We start from the raw sequence: 13,606 nt of genomic DNA, 5'->3' as shown, positions 1-13,606 counted from the left end.
TTCTGCCAACCTAGCAGTTCGAAAGCACGTAAAAAAAAATGCAAGTAGAAAAATAGGGACCACCTTTGGTGGGAAGGGAACAGCGTTCCGTGTGCCTTTGGCGTTGAGTCATGCCGGCCACATGACCACGGAGACGTCTTCGGACTGCGCTGGCTCTTCAGCTTTGAAACGGAGATGAGCACCGCCCCCCTAGAATCGGGAACAACTAACACGTATGTGCGAGGGGAACTTTTACCTATTACCTTACCTCTAAATAATCCTTCATGGCCGTGTCCAGCATCACCAGGTCGGTCAAGAAAGTGCCCAGGTAAGGAATGGTGCCTTGCATTACACCCTGGAATGGAAAATTAAAATTAGGAAGAGGAACGGAGGCAGCAGAGAGATACGGTATATAGTGCAATATCGGGTTTTCAATTTCAATTATATAAAATGTAAAGGATGTATGCTTGCGTTTTTATTTTTATAGTTATAATGTACACTGAAGGCGGCATTTAATTTCGCTGTACCACAAGCAATGACAACAAACTAAACTAAACTAAACTGATGATATTACCCAGTTGGGTAATGAAACGTCTGCAAGAATCCCGCCAAGCTCAGAGAGCGCCAGTCTGAATTTCGTTGCAATCCTCACCATTTCTCGTTGCTGCTGCAGGCGCTTCTGAGCTCTTTTGGGGTTGATCTCCAGCGTGGCAAACTTGGAGGTCCCTTCCTGGAAGTTCAAGAAAGAGAAGGAAGAAGTCAAGGTGAATTGAACGAGAAATTCAAGGCAAAACCACGAACCTCGGGTCGATAGGTGGAGGGAGAGGGAGGCGTCAACCTATTCTTCAAAGCACCCGAGTCAAGAAACAATCGATGGGAACTCATGAAGGAGAGAACCGAACCTAGAACTAAGGAGAAATTTCCTGAGAGTTGGAACAAGGATGCTCCATCCCTGGAGGTTTCAAAGATGATGGGATAAGGCAGTGATGGCGAGCCTTTTTGGCACCGAATGCCCAAACCGGAACACACGTGTATGTGCGTGTGACGGACACCAGCTGGCCGGCACACGCATGCTTGTTTCTTGGCTCTTTTCAGGCCGTTTTCAGGCCGTTTTCAGGGCTGCTTCTGGCCCGAAAACGGCTCAAAAAACGGCCCCAAAAACAGCCTGGAAACGGCCCCCAAAATGCCCAAAAGATGGCCTGGAAACGGCCCAGAAATGGCTTGGAAAATGGCTTGTTTTTTGGTCATTTTCCAGGCTGTTTTCATGTAGTTTTTGGGCTGTTTTTGGCCAGAAAATGACCCAAAAAAACAGTCTGAAAACAGCCTGGAAAACGGCCCCCAAAAGGCCTGGAAACGGCCCAGAAAACAACCAAAAGATGGCCTGAAAAGGGCCTGGAAAAAGGCTTGTTTTTTGGTCGTTTTCCAGGCTGTTTTCACACAGTTTTTAGGCCACTTTTGGGCTGGTTTTGGCTAGAAAATGACCCAAAAAAACAGTCTGAAAACAGCCTGGAAAACGGCCCAAAAAAGGTCTGGAAACAGCCCGGAAAATACCACCATGCTGCAATGGTTGTAAGTATCCAAAAGGGTCATATATATGCTCTCTTTTTTTCAGGGCCGTTGTTCGGACAGCCGCTAAATGAATGGTTGTAAGTCAAGGATAAATTTCCGCCTCTCCCCAGGCCGCCAGGAAAATACGAGCAAGGCACGGCAGCTAATCCACTCCTCGTGAGCTTTCTGTGCTCCAGGGGAAAAAAAAAAAAGAAGATAAGAGGCAGGGAAGCCCTTGGTTGACATATCGGCCTCTTTTCTGGGGCTTTATCTTCTGCCCCACCTCCTCGGGGGATTCCTCGGCTGCCAACTTTGGGAGTTTCCTCTGAAATGAAGCAGACCACAGAGATATCGGGCTGTCAACAGCAGCGCCTTCCTTCTGCTTCACGCCGGCTTAGCGGAGTCAAAAGCCAGCGGGGAAAAAAAGACTTGAGCGACGAGGAGCAAAACTTCGCCAACTCTCCACGCCCAGCCTTACAACTCCTTTGAGACTTAAGAGCTTTTAAATAGGAAGGAGTCCAACCATTGTGGCTTTTAGCACTCCTGGTGAACCCACACACACACAAACACACACACAGACAAATGTTATTTGTTATACGCTCATTCAAAGTTTCCTCCCAACTCCCAAGCGGGCTCACGCTGATGAGTCACCACCAGCGTGTTTACATTGAGAAGGCATTTGGACTGCAGTGCATTCCTGCAACAGAGAAATCTTTTTTATTTCTGGGCAGGGAGAAAATATTGGCCTTTTCGGCCCATCGCTTGAGAATGCAGGGGCTGTTTTGCATTGCGGTTTTCCCCACCAGGCAATGATGCTTCCCACCCCGGCACACGTCCGAGAGACAGGTCTGATGCGGCTTTCTACAGGCGGTGTTTAAATGTTGCCGCTTTTTTAAAAAAAATTATTCATCGGATTGATAAGGCTGGCCCTGGCTTCGTAGGAAGTTTGCCCAGCGAGGAATAAGGAAGGCATCGTGGGGAAAAGAGAAATGAAGCCTCAGGCATCCAGAGGAGAGAATGGAAGGAAGGAAAATTAATTCAGGGAGGGAGAGAGGGAGAGGGAGAGAGAGAGAGAGAGAGAGAGAAAAAGAAAGGAAGGAAGAAAGGAAAATTTCAAGTGAGTAAGAAAGAGGGATGGAGGAGGGGGAAGGGAGAAAGGATTCCTTCCTTCCCTCCTTTTCTCATTTCTTTCTTTCTTCCTTTCTCCCTCATTCACTCTCAAAATTCCTTCTTTTCTTTGCATTCCTACTTGAAATTTCCTTCCCGCCCTTGAGAGAGAGAGAGAGAGAGAGAGAGAGAGGGAGAGAGAGAGAGAGGGAGAGGGAGAGAGAGGGAGACAGAGAGAGAAAAAGAAAGGAAGGAAGAAAGGAAAATTTCAAGTGAGTAAGAAAGAGGGATGGAGGAGGGGGAAGGGAGAAAGGATTCCTTCCTTCCTTCCTTTTCTCATTTCTTTCTTTCTTCCTTTCTCCCTCATTCACTCTCAAAATTCCTTCTTTTCTTTGCATTCCTACTTGAAATTTCCTTCCCGCCCTTGAGAGAGAGAGAGAGAGACAGAGATAGGAAGGAAGGAAGGAAGGAAGGAAGGAAGGAAGGAAGAAAGAAAGAAAGAAAGAAAGAAAGAAAGAAAGAAAGAAAGAAAGAAAGAAAGAAAGAAAGAAAATGTGGAGGAAGGAAGTCCATTTATTCTAAAAATAATAAAACAGGAACCGTCCCATCTAACTCAATACCCCACGAAAAGCCAGATTTTAAGGGCTCTTTCAAACCCAATCAGGGTGGGTACCAGAAAAATTTTAAGAGAAACATTCCCATTCCAGCTGAGGCACCCTTACCTTAATCAGCAGCTCCCGGCTCAAGGAGTGATTGTTCTCGTCCGAAAAGATTTCGGATAATTCGTGGAACATGCGGCAGCTCTCCCTGCAAATGAAGGAATGACAACAATAAAAAAATGCAACGTGAAAAGAAGGGACTAGACAGCCACTTGTCTGAAATGGGGTAGGGCAGTGATGGCGAACCTTTTCGGCACGCGCTCGTCGGGGACGCGCCCCAGAAGAGAAGCTGCCAAGTGGGCATGCGTGCGCCGGGGAATGAACTTCCGGTTTCTGGCGCGAAACCAGAAGACCAGATCTTCCGGCACTGCCGCACACGGAAAAAACAGCTGATCATTGTGGGGCAAAACCCACTTAACCAATTTATCACTTAGCAACATAATTTGGGGGCTCAATTGTGATCATAAGTTGAGGACTACTTGTATAGATTTGCTGGCTGCACTGAGATCTGACTGCGATTGGGACTTTCCGGAGTTTAAAACCCAACCAACCCGGATCCAAACCATCATCCCTGGCGTGAAACCAAATTAAGGAATAGTAATGAAACACGGGAACATCCGATTCTTATAAAAACGCCTGCAAATATGCAAACATAACCCATTTCCCCCCCCCCTATAAGCAGAGATACAGTTGCAGCTTAAAATACACAGAACTGCAAATTGCAAAAACAAGAATAGAAAGCAAATGTTTTGGTGGGTTGAATATTGAAACATTTAATTGCAAAAGGGAAGTCAAACGTTGGTTGGTCGGTTGGTTTTTTTTAAAATGTTGATTAAATGTTTCAATTTAATTTTCTGCAAATTAAATGTTTCAATATTCAGCCCACCCGAAACCTTTTGGAAACATTTGTCTCCGGAAAAGGAATTTAATTTGACTTTAAATGACTTTTGCAGGCTTCCCATTTCGAGACTGGCTGGCTTTGTTTTCAAAACATTTCCCTGTGTAGGTGAAAGTCAGCTAAGGAAGAGATTCGGTCTTAACATTGATCCGAAGGCACTCCCGTTCCCTCCCGCTAAAATCTCCGTTAAAATTAAAAGTTTCCATCCCATTGGAAATTCCACACGGCTGCCAAACCAGCTTGCAGGAGAATAGAAAGGAAATCTTTATATTTTTCAATACAACCGGAACAATCTGGAACTGAACACACGCGTGTGCTGAAAACCAGAGGAGCAGCTGCTCTTTTGGGTTCCTGCGTGCACACATGCGCCAGCCAGCTGGTCTTTATACGCATGGGAGCACCGTAAACCGGAAGAGCAGCTGCCCGGTGCACATGTGCACGCCGGCCAGCTGATCTTCCAATTTCTGGCTCTCCCACATGTGCGAAGATCAGCTGTCCTGCATGCATGCGTGCACCAGAACCCGGAAGAGAAGAACAGGTGGCGACAGCGTGTACCCAGAGAGAGGGCTCTGCGTGTCATCTCTGACATGCGTGCCCAAGGTTCGCCGTCACGGGAGTAGGGGATACGGGCGCTCATCCACGCGGATTTTTCCCTCCTCTGACTCACCGCGACACCTCGTCCCAGGTCTTTTTCAACCGGTGAACTGCGTTGCACTGGAGGGCAGAAAGGATGGCTCGGAGGGAGGAGAAGTTCTTCAGGATGCGGCATTCCTGCAGAAGGGGAGGGGAAAAAAAAAGATGGATGTAAATTTAGCTGCTCGGATCGCTCTCTTACGCATACAGGAACATCCAAATCTTTTCAAAGTCCTCGTATTGCAAGTAAAACTCTTGTCTGTATCACTAATCTAGCTATGCTGTCTATCATCTCTCTGCATCTGTTTTCCCCGTCTATAATCTTGATCTATCTATTTACCTGTCTTTCTTTCCTTCGTTCCTCATCTCTCTATCATCTGTTGATATCTGTCTTCTCTATAATCTCTCCCTATATCTCTAATCCAGCTTCTCTATCTATAATCTTCCTTTTTTCTTCCCTTCCTTGCTTTCTTCCTTCCTTTCCTTCCCTGCTATTTTTCTTCCTTTCTTCTGTCATCTGTCTACATCTGTCTTCTCTGTAATCTTTCTCTCTCCCTCCATCCCTCCCTCCTTCCCTTCCTCCCCTATCATCTTTTTCTTCCTTCCTATCATCTGTCTATATCTGTCTTCTCTATCATCTTTCTCCTTCTTTCCTTTCCCTTCCTTCCTTCCTTCCTTTTCTCCTCTATTATCTTTTTCTTCTTTCCTTCTATCAACTGCCTATATTTGCCTTCTCTATCATCTTTCTCCTTCTTTCCTTTCCCTTCCTTCCTTCCTTTTCTCCCCTATTATCTTTTTCTTCTTTCCTTCTATCAACTGCCTATATCTGCCTTCTCTATAGTCTTTCTCCTTCCTTCCTTTCCTTCCTTTTTTTTTTTTTTAAATTGATTTATATGCCACCATTCTCCAGAGACTCAGGGCAGCTTACAATGCATTATTTCTCTCTCCCTCCATCTTTCTCTCTCCCTCCATCCCTCCCTCCTTCCTTTTCTTCCCTATTATCTTTTTCTTCCTTCCTGCTATCATCTGCCTGTATCTGCCTTCTCTATCATCTTTCTCCTTCCTTCCTTCCTTCCTTCCTTCCTTCCTTCCTTCCTCCCCTTCCTAACTCCCTCCCTTCCTTCTCTATCATCTTTTTCTTCCTTCCTGCTATTATTTGTCTATATCTGCCTTCTCTATAATCTTTCTCCTTCCTTCCTTCCTTCCTTCCTTCCTTCCTTCCTTCCTTCCTTCCTTCCCCCTTGTCTGTCCCATCCATCCACCCATTTCTTTCATCCAGCTTCCTATCACTTCTATCCATCCATCGTTTACCTCCCTCTATCTATCTGGACTTTTGACTTTCAGTTCTGACCCCTGCACAGCTCTGGTTTATTTTTTTAACGGGAAGAGAGAGAGAGAGAGAGAGAGAGGGGCCAGTCGGATCCTTAACGTACCCGGGCGACTTCGATCCATCGCTCCACCACTTTGGCTCTCTGCTGGGGCTTCAGCATCCTGTCCCCGAGGCAGGTGGCGATGACACAATTCGTGACGCTGTTGAACTGGGAGACGGTGGCCCGGATGCTGGGGGCCAAATGTTCCTTCCCCTTCTTGTCCCGCTGAGACCAGATGCAACCGAGGCAGTGATAAGGCACCACTTTCTTAAAGAGCTCCTGCGTGGGGAAAGGCGAGGGGGTCAAGTCAGTTCAGAGGAAAGAGGCAGGAAAGCAGAAGATCCCCAAGGACAGCAGGCCTGGCCGGACTTACAGCATCCATCAGGGTGAACTGCTCAGCCGCCATCTCCGGAGAAAAGGACAAGAACTCCGACTTGCCTTCGCTCAGGCCATTCTCATCCTCCAACCTCAGAGGGCAACTGGGATGATCTACAGCAAGGAAAGGGCAACAGGCAACAGCCGTTCACACAGACTTCTTATTCGGGTTCTTCAATGAATTCGTTTCCTACCGTGTTTCCCCGAAAATAAGACCTCCCCGAATAATAAGCCCCCTGAAAATAAACCCTCCCACCAAAATAAGCCCTCCCGAAAATAAGCCCTCACTGAAAATATTTAAACAGATGCGTAGCTAGTCCCCGCCATTTCCTCTGGTTAGGGTTAGGGTGACAGAGCTGGAAATCAGGTAAGACGCCCCAAAATAGTAAGACCTCCCTGAAAATAAGGCCAAGCGCTTATTTCAGGGTTCAAAAAAAGATAAGACAGGGTCTTATTTTCGGAGAAACACAGTAGGTTCAGGCGCAGGAAACGCAGTGGTGGGTTTCAAATTTTTTTAGTACCGGTTCTGTGGGCGTGGCTTGGTGGGCGTGGCAGGGGAAGGATACTGTAAAATCTCCATTCCCTCCCCACTCCAGGGGAAGGATGCTGCAAAATCTCCATTCCCTCCAGATCAGCTGGGACTCAGGAGGCAGAAAATAGATGAGGGCAGAGCCAGTCAGAATTTTTACTGCCGGTTCTCCGAACTACTCAAAATTTCCCCTACTGGTTCTCCAGAACTGATCCGAACCTGCTGAAACCCACCTCTGAGGAAACGGCAAGGCCAAGAGGTTGGGTTCGTACGAGCCGTAGGAGTACCAACTCAGGTTTTGAAAAGTTGTTATATATGCCGCGCTCACCTTCCGTTTCAGCCTCGGCTCGCTCTTGTTGCTGGAACTGAGTGAAGAGGATTCGTGCTCGCCTCTCCAAATCCGAGCCGGGGATATTAAGCCGGACGTAAATGATCAGCTGCTTAAGGCAGGTGTAATCCGGTGGTTTACGGAAGTCTTCGGAGTATTGATCAAGCCAGGCTCCCAGGATGGATGAAATGGTGCTGGGGGATTAAGAGGAAGAAAGAGGTTTTGGAGACGCTTATTTATTAAACAGAGGATATTTTCGTTGCTCGGGGTTCAAATGTGGGGTCTTTGACGCTCTCTGAGCTTGGTGGTTTTCTTGCAGACGTTTCATGACCCAACTAGGTAACATTATCAGTGCTAGAAGGATGTGTGGAGAGGAGGAGGAGGAAAAAAGGAGGAGGAAGAAGGAAGAGGAGGAGGAGAAGAAGAAGAAGAGGAAGGGGAAGAGGAAGAGGAAGAGGAGGAGGAGGAGGAGGAGGAGGAGGAGGAGGAGGAGAAGGAGAAGGAGAAGAAGAAGGAGAAGGAGAAGAAGAAGAAGAAGAAAAAGAAGAAGAAGAAGAAGAAGAAGAAGAAGAAGAAGAAGAAGAAGAAGGAGAAGAAGAAGAAGAAGAAGCAACAGCAAAGTCAATGGGGAAGCCAGATTCACTTAACAACCGTGTTACTAATTTAAGAACTGTGGCGAGAAAAGGGGCAAAACTCCCTTAACAAATTTCTCACTTAGCAACAAAAATGTGGGGCTCAATTGCAGTCACAAGTTGAGGAGTACCTGTACTTTTAAAACTATGATTTCCCCAGGCTTGGGAGGGGTGATGATGGTAGTACGGTTTTCCCTGGAGAAAACGTCTTGAAGGCTAGAAACTTGAAAGAGAGGCAAATACGAAACTGGCACTTACTTTTTCAACTCCAGCTTCTCATCCACAGCGTGCCTGGGGTGATCTCCATTGGCTTGGTGGTTGAACTTCCCATAGCTAAATAGAAAAAAGAGAAAAGGATGTTTATGCAAAACTTTATTTATTTTTAACAGCTATTTGTTAGGTAAGTGAAGCTTCCTGGCGTGATAGATAGATAGATAGGTAGATAGATAGATAGAGAGAGAGAGAGAGAGATAGAGAGATAGAGATAGATACAGATAGATAGATAGATAGATAGATAGATAGATAGATAGAGATAGATACAGATAGAGAGATAGAGAGATAGATAGATAGACAGACAGACAGACAGACAGACAGACAGACAGACAGACAGATACAGTAGTGGCCAAAATTGTGGGAAACCTTTTTGGAAAAGTGTATTTTTGAGGTTTGATGGCTAATAACACCACTTCTATTTTGGAGTTTCAAGATAATCCTATTCCACTGCTGGAATGGCCTGGGAATAGCCCAGACTTTAACCCAATGGAAAAATTATGGAGCCGACTAAAGAAACTTGCTAGTCAGAAGCGACCCAGCAATAAAACCCAGTTAACAGAAGCCATCTTTCAATCTTGGTTTCACATGATAACAGCTGCAGAACTCAAAGACTTGGTTCCCTCCATGGGAAGACGTTGTAAGGCCGTCATTCATGCTAAAGGTTACCCAACTAAGTATTAACTGATATGGGGATCCTTTTTGTATATCTTGTTTCTTCTATGGTATATAATTTTTGTAACTCTCATTTTTTCTACGTGTTTCACTTGTCTTCTTTATACTGTCACTGCTATTCTAATAGCAAATCCTTCATAAAAGTTATTGCATTACATTCCTGATTAAATGACGTTTCCATTGATCTATGGTTTTATGGGACTGCTCCCCCCAAAAAGTGGTGTTATTAACTAGTTTCAGAAAATACACTTTTCCCAAAAGGTTTCCACAATTTTGGCTACTACTGTATATAAGCAAACCTTTTTTTTTTTTTTTTTTGGGGGGGGGGGGGGGGCTGAAGCTAATTCAGTAACCTGTCAGACAAGTTTGAGCATAAACTGCTTTAGAGGAATGGAATCAGCTGCCTTGCAAAAGAGGAAGCGTTTTGTTCTACTGAACAAATCCAACATATTTCTGAAGTGTACGTACCTTTTGTGAAAGAATGGATGGGCAGATTGGTAAAGGCTGAGGGAGAGGAGGAGAAGAAGGGAAGGAAGGAGAGAGAGGGGGGAAGGAAGGCAAGAGAGAGAGAGAAAGAAGGGAGGAAGGATGATAAGAAGGAAGGAAGAAACTAAGAAAGAGGGAAAGAAGAAAGGGAGGGAGTGGGGAGAAAGGAAGGAAGAAGAAAAGAAGCAAGGAAGGATGGCAAGAAGGAAGGAAGAAACTAAGAAAGAGGGAAAGAAGAAAGGGAGGGAGTGGGGAGAAAGGAAGGAAGAAGAAAAGAAGCAAGGAAGGATGGCAAGAAGGAAGGAAGAAACTAAGAAAGAGGGAAAGAAGAAAGGAGGGGGAAAGGAAGGAAGCAAGGAAGGATGGTAAGAAGAAAGGAAGAAAATAAGAAAGCTGGAAAGATGAAAGGAAGGGAGGGAGGGAGGGAGGGAGGGAGGGAGGGAGGGAGGAGGAAAGAAGGAAGAAGGAAGCAAGCAAGCAAGAAAGAAAGGTAAGAAGGAAGGAAGAAAATAAGGAAGAGGGAAAGCAGAAAGGAAGGGAGGGAGGGAGGGGGAGAAAGGAAGGAAGAAGGAAGCAATGAAGGATGGTAAGAAGGAAGGAAGAAAATAAGAAAGCGGGAAAGGAAGGAAGGAAGGAAGGAAGGAAGAGAGAGAGAGAGAGAGAGAAAGAAAGAAAGAAAGAAAGAAAGAAAGAAAGAAAGAAAGAAAGAAAGAAAGAAAGCTTCAAGGGTTCCTTCCTTCCTTCCCTCTTTCTCATTCACCTTTGGAATCCATCCTTCCTCCCTCTTGGAATTAATCCATCCTCTCTTGGAAGGAAGATGAGAGAAGGAAGGAAACAGACGAGAAAAGGAAGGCAAGAAGGCCTACTCTCTACCCGTTTCCCAAACTCAAATCCTTCCAAGATCCGACAATCCAGCCCACCTCATCAGGTGCTGAAGGCAAACCGCCTTTCCCCAGGTCAAGGAAACCCCAACGAACGCCAACCCTTTTAGGTAGGCCACGTGTGCAGCCCACAAGAGATGGGGGGGGACCCATCTGGCTATCGCTCAGGCCTTGAAAGCAGGGCCTGCCTCCCCTCAGGAGGGAGAAAGGATTACCGGTTGAGCAGAAGATCCAGGACCTGCTTCGTGGTCGCAAACGCCCGGTAGGTACAGAGGAAAATCGTCACGTAGGTGGAATCGTTGCCTTTGAACGCCGAGACCAGGTATTCCACCAACTTCTCCAGGGTGCCGGCTTTGATCGTCCGCACTTTGCACGTCTCGTAGAGGTTCAAGGCCGACTCGTTCTCAAACTGCAAAGGGAGAGAAATCATGAGGAGGGGAGTCCCAAGGGCTGCCTTAAAGCCGAGGACGCACAGTCAATGAGGGGGAAGCTGGATTCGTTTAACGACCGCACCGTTCGCTCAACGACGGCAGCGATTTTCTTAACAAACCGTGGGGCCGGTAAAATCCGGAGCAATTCACTTAGCAACCACCTGGCTTAGGTCTGGAAATTCTGGTTCTAGTCCCAGCAACGGTCGTTAAGCCGAGGATTAACGGCAAGGCAGCCCTTTGGTCTACTCCGCAGGGCACGGAGCGTGTTTCCACCGCTCGAGAACCGTGCCAGAATCAAAACAAACGTCTTCGTTCTGGATCTCCGGCCAACCGTTTTATTTTCTCAGCTGTGCTGGCGTAGTTTGAAAAAGGAAAACAAAACAAGCACACAATCTCTTTGGTCACCTCGGGATCAGCCCTTAGAATATTCAAAATATTTTCCGCTGCTTCGCAGACGCCACACCTCAATTCCCTAACAGAGGAGGGGCTGAATGCTCAACTCAGCTGCTCTGATGTTCTCCTTCTCCGGGGCCCCGTACAGAGTTGGAAGGGACCTTGGAGGTCTTCTAGTCCAACCCCTCGGCTCAGGCAGGAAACTCTAAAACCTTGTTGGATGGAGTTTTCGGCAAGGCGGCAAGCCCAACGGATCGGCAGTTAAAATAAGCCAGCTTCTAGCCCTCAAGGCTAGACAGCATCCTTCCCCGTTGACTTTGCTCGTCAGAAAGTCCCCGAAAAACAGGATCGCACGAGCCCTGCAACCGTCATAAATACGAGTCAGTTGCCAAGCGTCTGAATTTGGATCCTGGGGATGCTGGTGAAAACGGCCGTAAGTCACTTTTTTCAGGGACGTTGTAACTTTGAACGATCCCTAAATGAATATCGTAAGACGAGGACTGCCTGTATTGGCATTAGTGCACAGAGTCCTCGTTTAGCGACCATGAAAGGGGACAAGCAACTTGGTCATTAAGTGAAGCGATCGCTAAGCGAAACCACGATGGCGCTTATATAATTTTTTTCCTTTGCTTTACGGACCTGCGAAGAAAATCTATATAAAATATGCCACCAGAAAAATTAGCAAAGGTGTTTAAGGATAAATCAGCCAAATGTTGGAATATGTTTGCATTTGCCGGGAACATACTCTCCTATGTGGTGATCATGTTTAGAAGCAAAAAATTATCGGTCTAGAAACGGTTGGAAGAAATATTACGTAAATCTATAGAATTAAAACCAGAGTTTTTTTTTTAATTGGGCATTCTCCCAGAGAGATATAGTAAAGAAGATGTGTATCTAATTATACATATAGCAAACGGTCGCTAAATGAGGCCGTCACGAAACGAGGACTACCTCGCGCGATTATTATTGGCTTAAAAGCTTCACTTCCATCCGAGGGGAACAATCTCAGCCCTTGTGGAAATACATAGAATAACCAAAGAGCAGGATATAATTGCATTTTGTGTCCGGGGGGGGGGAGGGAGGAAAGCTCCACCCACCCACTCGTGCTTCCCACAGCCCTGCAAGGTAGGCCAGTGTTCTCAAACACACACACACACACCCTCAAAAAGGATAAATAAGGAACTTACGCCCAGCCATCGCTGGCCTTTGTTGGCTGTGTGATGGAGCTGAACTTTCCGGAGAGAAATACTGTAAATCACGCTATCTTCAAATTCTTCTCCAATCTCCTGAGTTGAGCTCTGGAACGAGAAATGACAGGAAGGGGGGGGGGAAGAAAGGAATTCAAAACGACAGGTAAGTCCTCGACGTACGACGACCACAACAGGAGGCCGACGTTTCTGTAGCTAAGCAAGACGGGTGTGAAGTGAGCTTGGCCCCCCGTTTTAACGACCTTTCTTGCCACACAAGTTGTTAAGCGAATCGGTGCAGTCATCTGGTTGTTAAGTGAATCTGGCTTCCCCTATGTGACCATGGATCACTGCAACTGTCATAAACATGAATCAGTTGCCAAGCATCCCAATTTAGATCATGCTGCAAAGGTTGTAAATTTGAAAAATAACTTCTTCCTCCCTCCCTCCCTTTCCTTTTTCCCTTTCTCCTCTTCCTTTCCTTCCCTAGCTTTCCTTTTCTTTCTTCCTTCTTTCCTTTCCTTTCCTCCTCTTTCCTTTCTTTTCCTTTCCTCCTGTTTCCTTTCTTTTCCTTTCCTTTGCTTTCCTCCTTTCCTTTCCTCCTGTTTCATTCTTTTCCTTTCCTTTCCTCCCTTCTTTTCCTTTCCTCCTGTTTCCTTTCCTTTCCTCCTGTTTCCTTTCTTTTCCTTTCCTTTCCTCCTCTTTCCTTTCCTTTCCTCCTTTCCTTTCCTCCTGTTTCCTTTCTTTTCCTTTCCTCCTTTCCTTTCTTTTTTCCTTTCTGCCTTTCCTTTCTTTTCCTTTCTTTTCCTTTCTTTTCCTTTCCTTTCTTTTCCTTTCCACCTTTCCTTTCTTTTCTTTTCCTTTCTTTTCCTTTCTTTTCCTTTCCTCCTCTTTCCTTTCCTTTCCTCCTCTTCCCTTCCCTTCCCTTCCCTTCCCTTCCTTTCCCTTCCCTTTTTCTTTCAATATGGAATTTGGGGCAGGGAAAACTCCCTATTTTGCTTTATGGCCTGGAAACCTTTGAATAGGTTTTCGTGTTCCTGAGCCCAATCCGCCTGTGCTTTTCAGAGGCACAGAGTCCACAAGGAAACCATCCGCATTCTTCGCATCGCAATCGAAAGCCAGGATCTCATATTACTTTCCCTCCCACTGTCCCCGCTGCTTCTAGATAACGCTGGAAAGTACGGTATAAAAGCCAACCGAAGGACGGGGTTGACATACTAATTCC

General features: G+C 46.1%; 1 protein-coding gene across 6 annotated transcripts in view; it reads right to left on the bottom strand.

Annotated features, from left to right (window-relative positions):
- Positions 1-13,606, bottom strand: part of RALGDS (ral guanine nucleotide dissociation stimulator) — an 82,138-nt gene that overhangs the window by 10,833 nt on the left and 57,699 nt on the right. For all 6 annotated transcript variants that reach the window (XM_087879975.1, XM_060684610.2, XM_087879974.1 and 3 more), the window contains exons 2-11: positions 12,382-12,492; positions 10,586-10,779; positions 8,317-8,391; positions 7,427-7,620; positions 6,568-6,683; positions 6,258-6,473; positions 4,859-4,962; positions 3,357-3,441; positions 632-709; positions 248-334 (exon numbers count right to left, since the gene is read on the bottom strand). In XM_087879975.1, the coding sequence (XP_087736101.1) occupies positions 248-334; positions 632-709; positions 3,357-3,441; positions 4,859-4,962; positions 6,258-6,473; positions 6,568-6,683; positions 7,427-7,620; positions 8,317-8,391; positions 10,586-10,779; positions 12,382-12,492 (1,260 nt within the window). The remainder of the gene's footprint in view (positions 1-247; positions 335-631; positions 710-3,356; positions 3,442-4,858; positions 4,963-6,257; positions 6,474-6,567; positions 6,684-7,426; positions 7,621-8,316; positions 8,392-10,585; positions 10,780-12,381; positions 12,493-13,606) is intronic.

Source organism: Pantherophis guttatus, chromosome 16, assembly GCF_059756535.1.
Source record: "Pantherophis guttatus breed Tessera chromosome 16, ASM5975653v1, whole genome shotgun sequence".
NCBI lineage: Eukaryota > Metazoa > Chordata > Lepidosauria > Squamata > Colubridae > Pantherophis > Pantherophis guttatus.
This window is presented reverse-complemented; position numbering and strand designations above follow the sequence as displayed.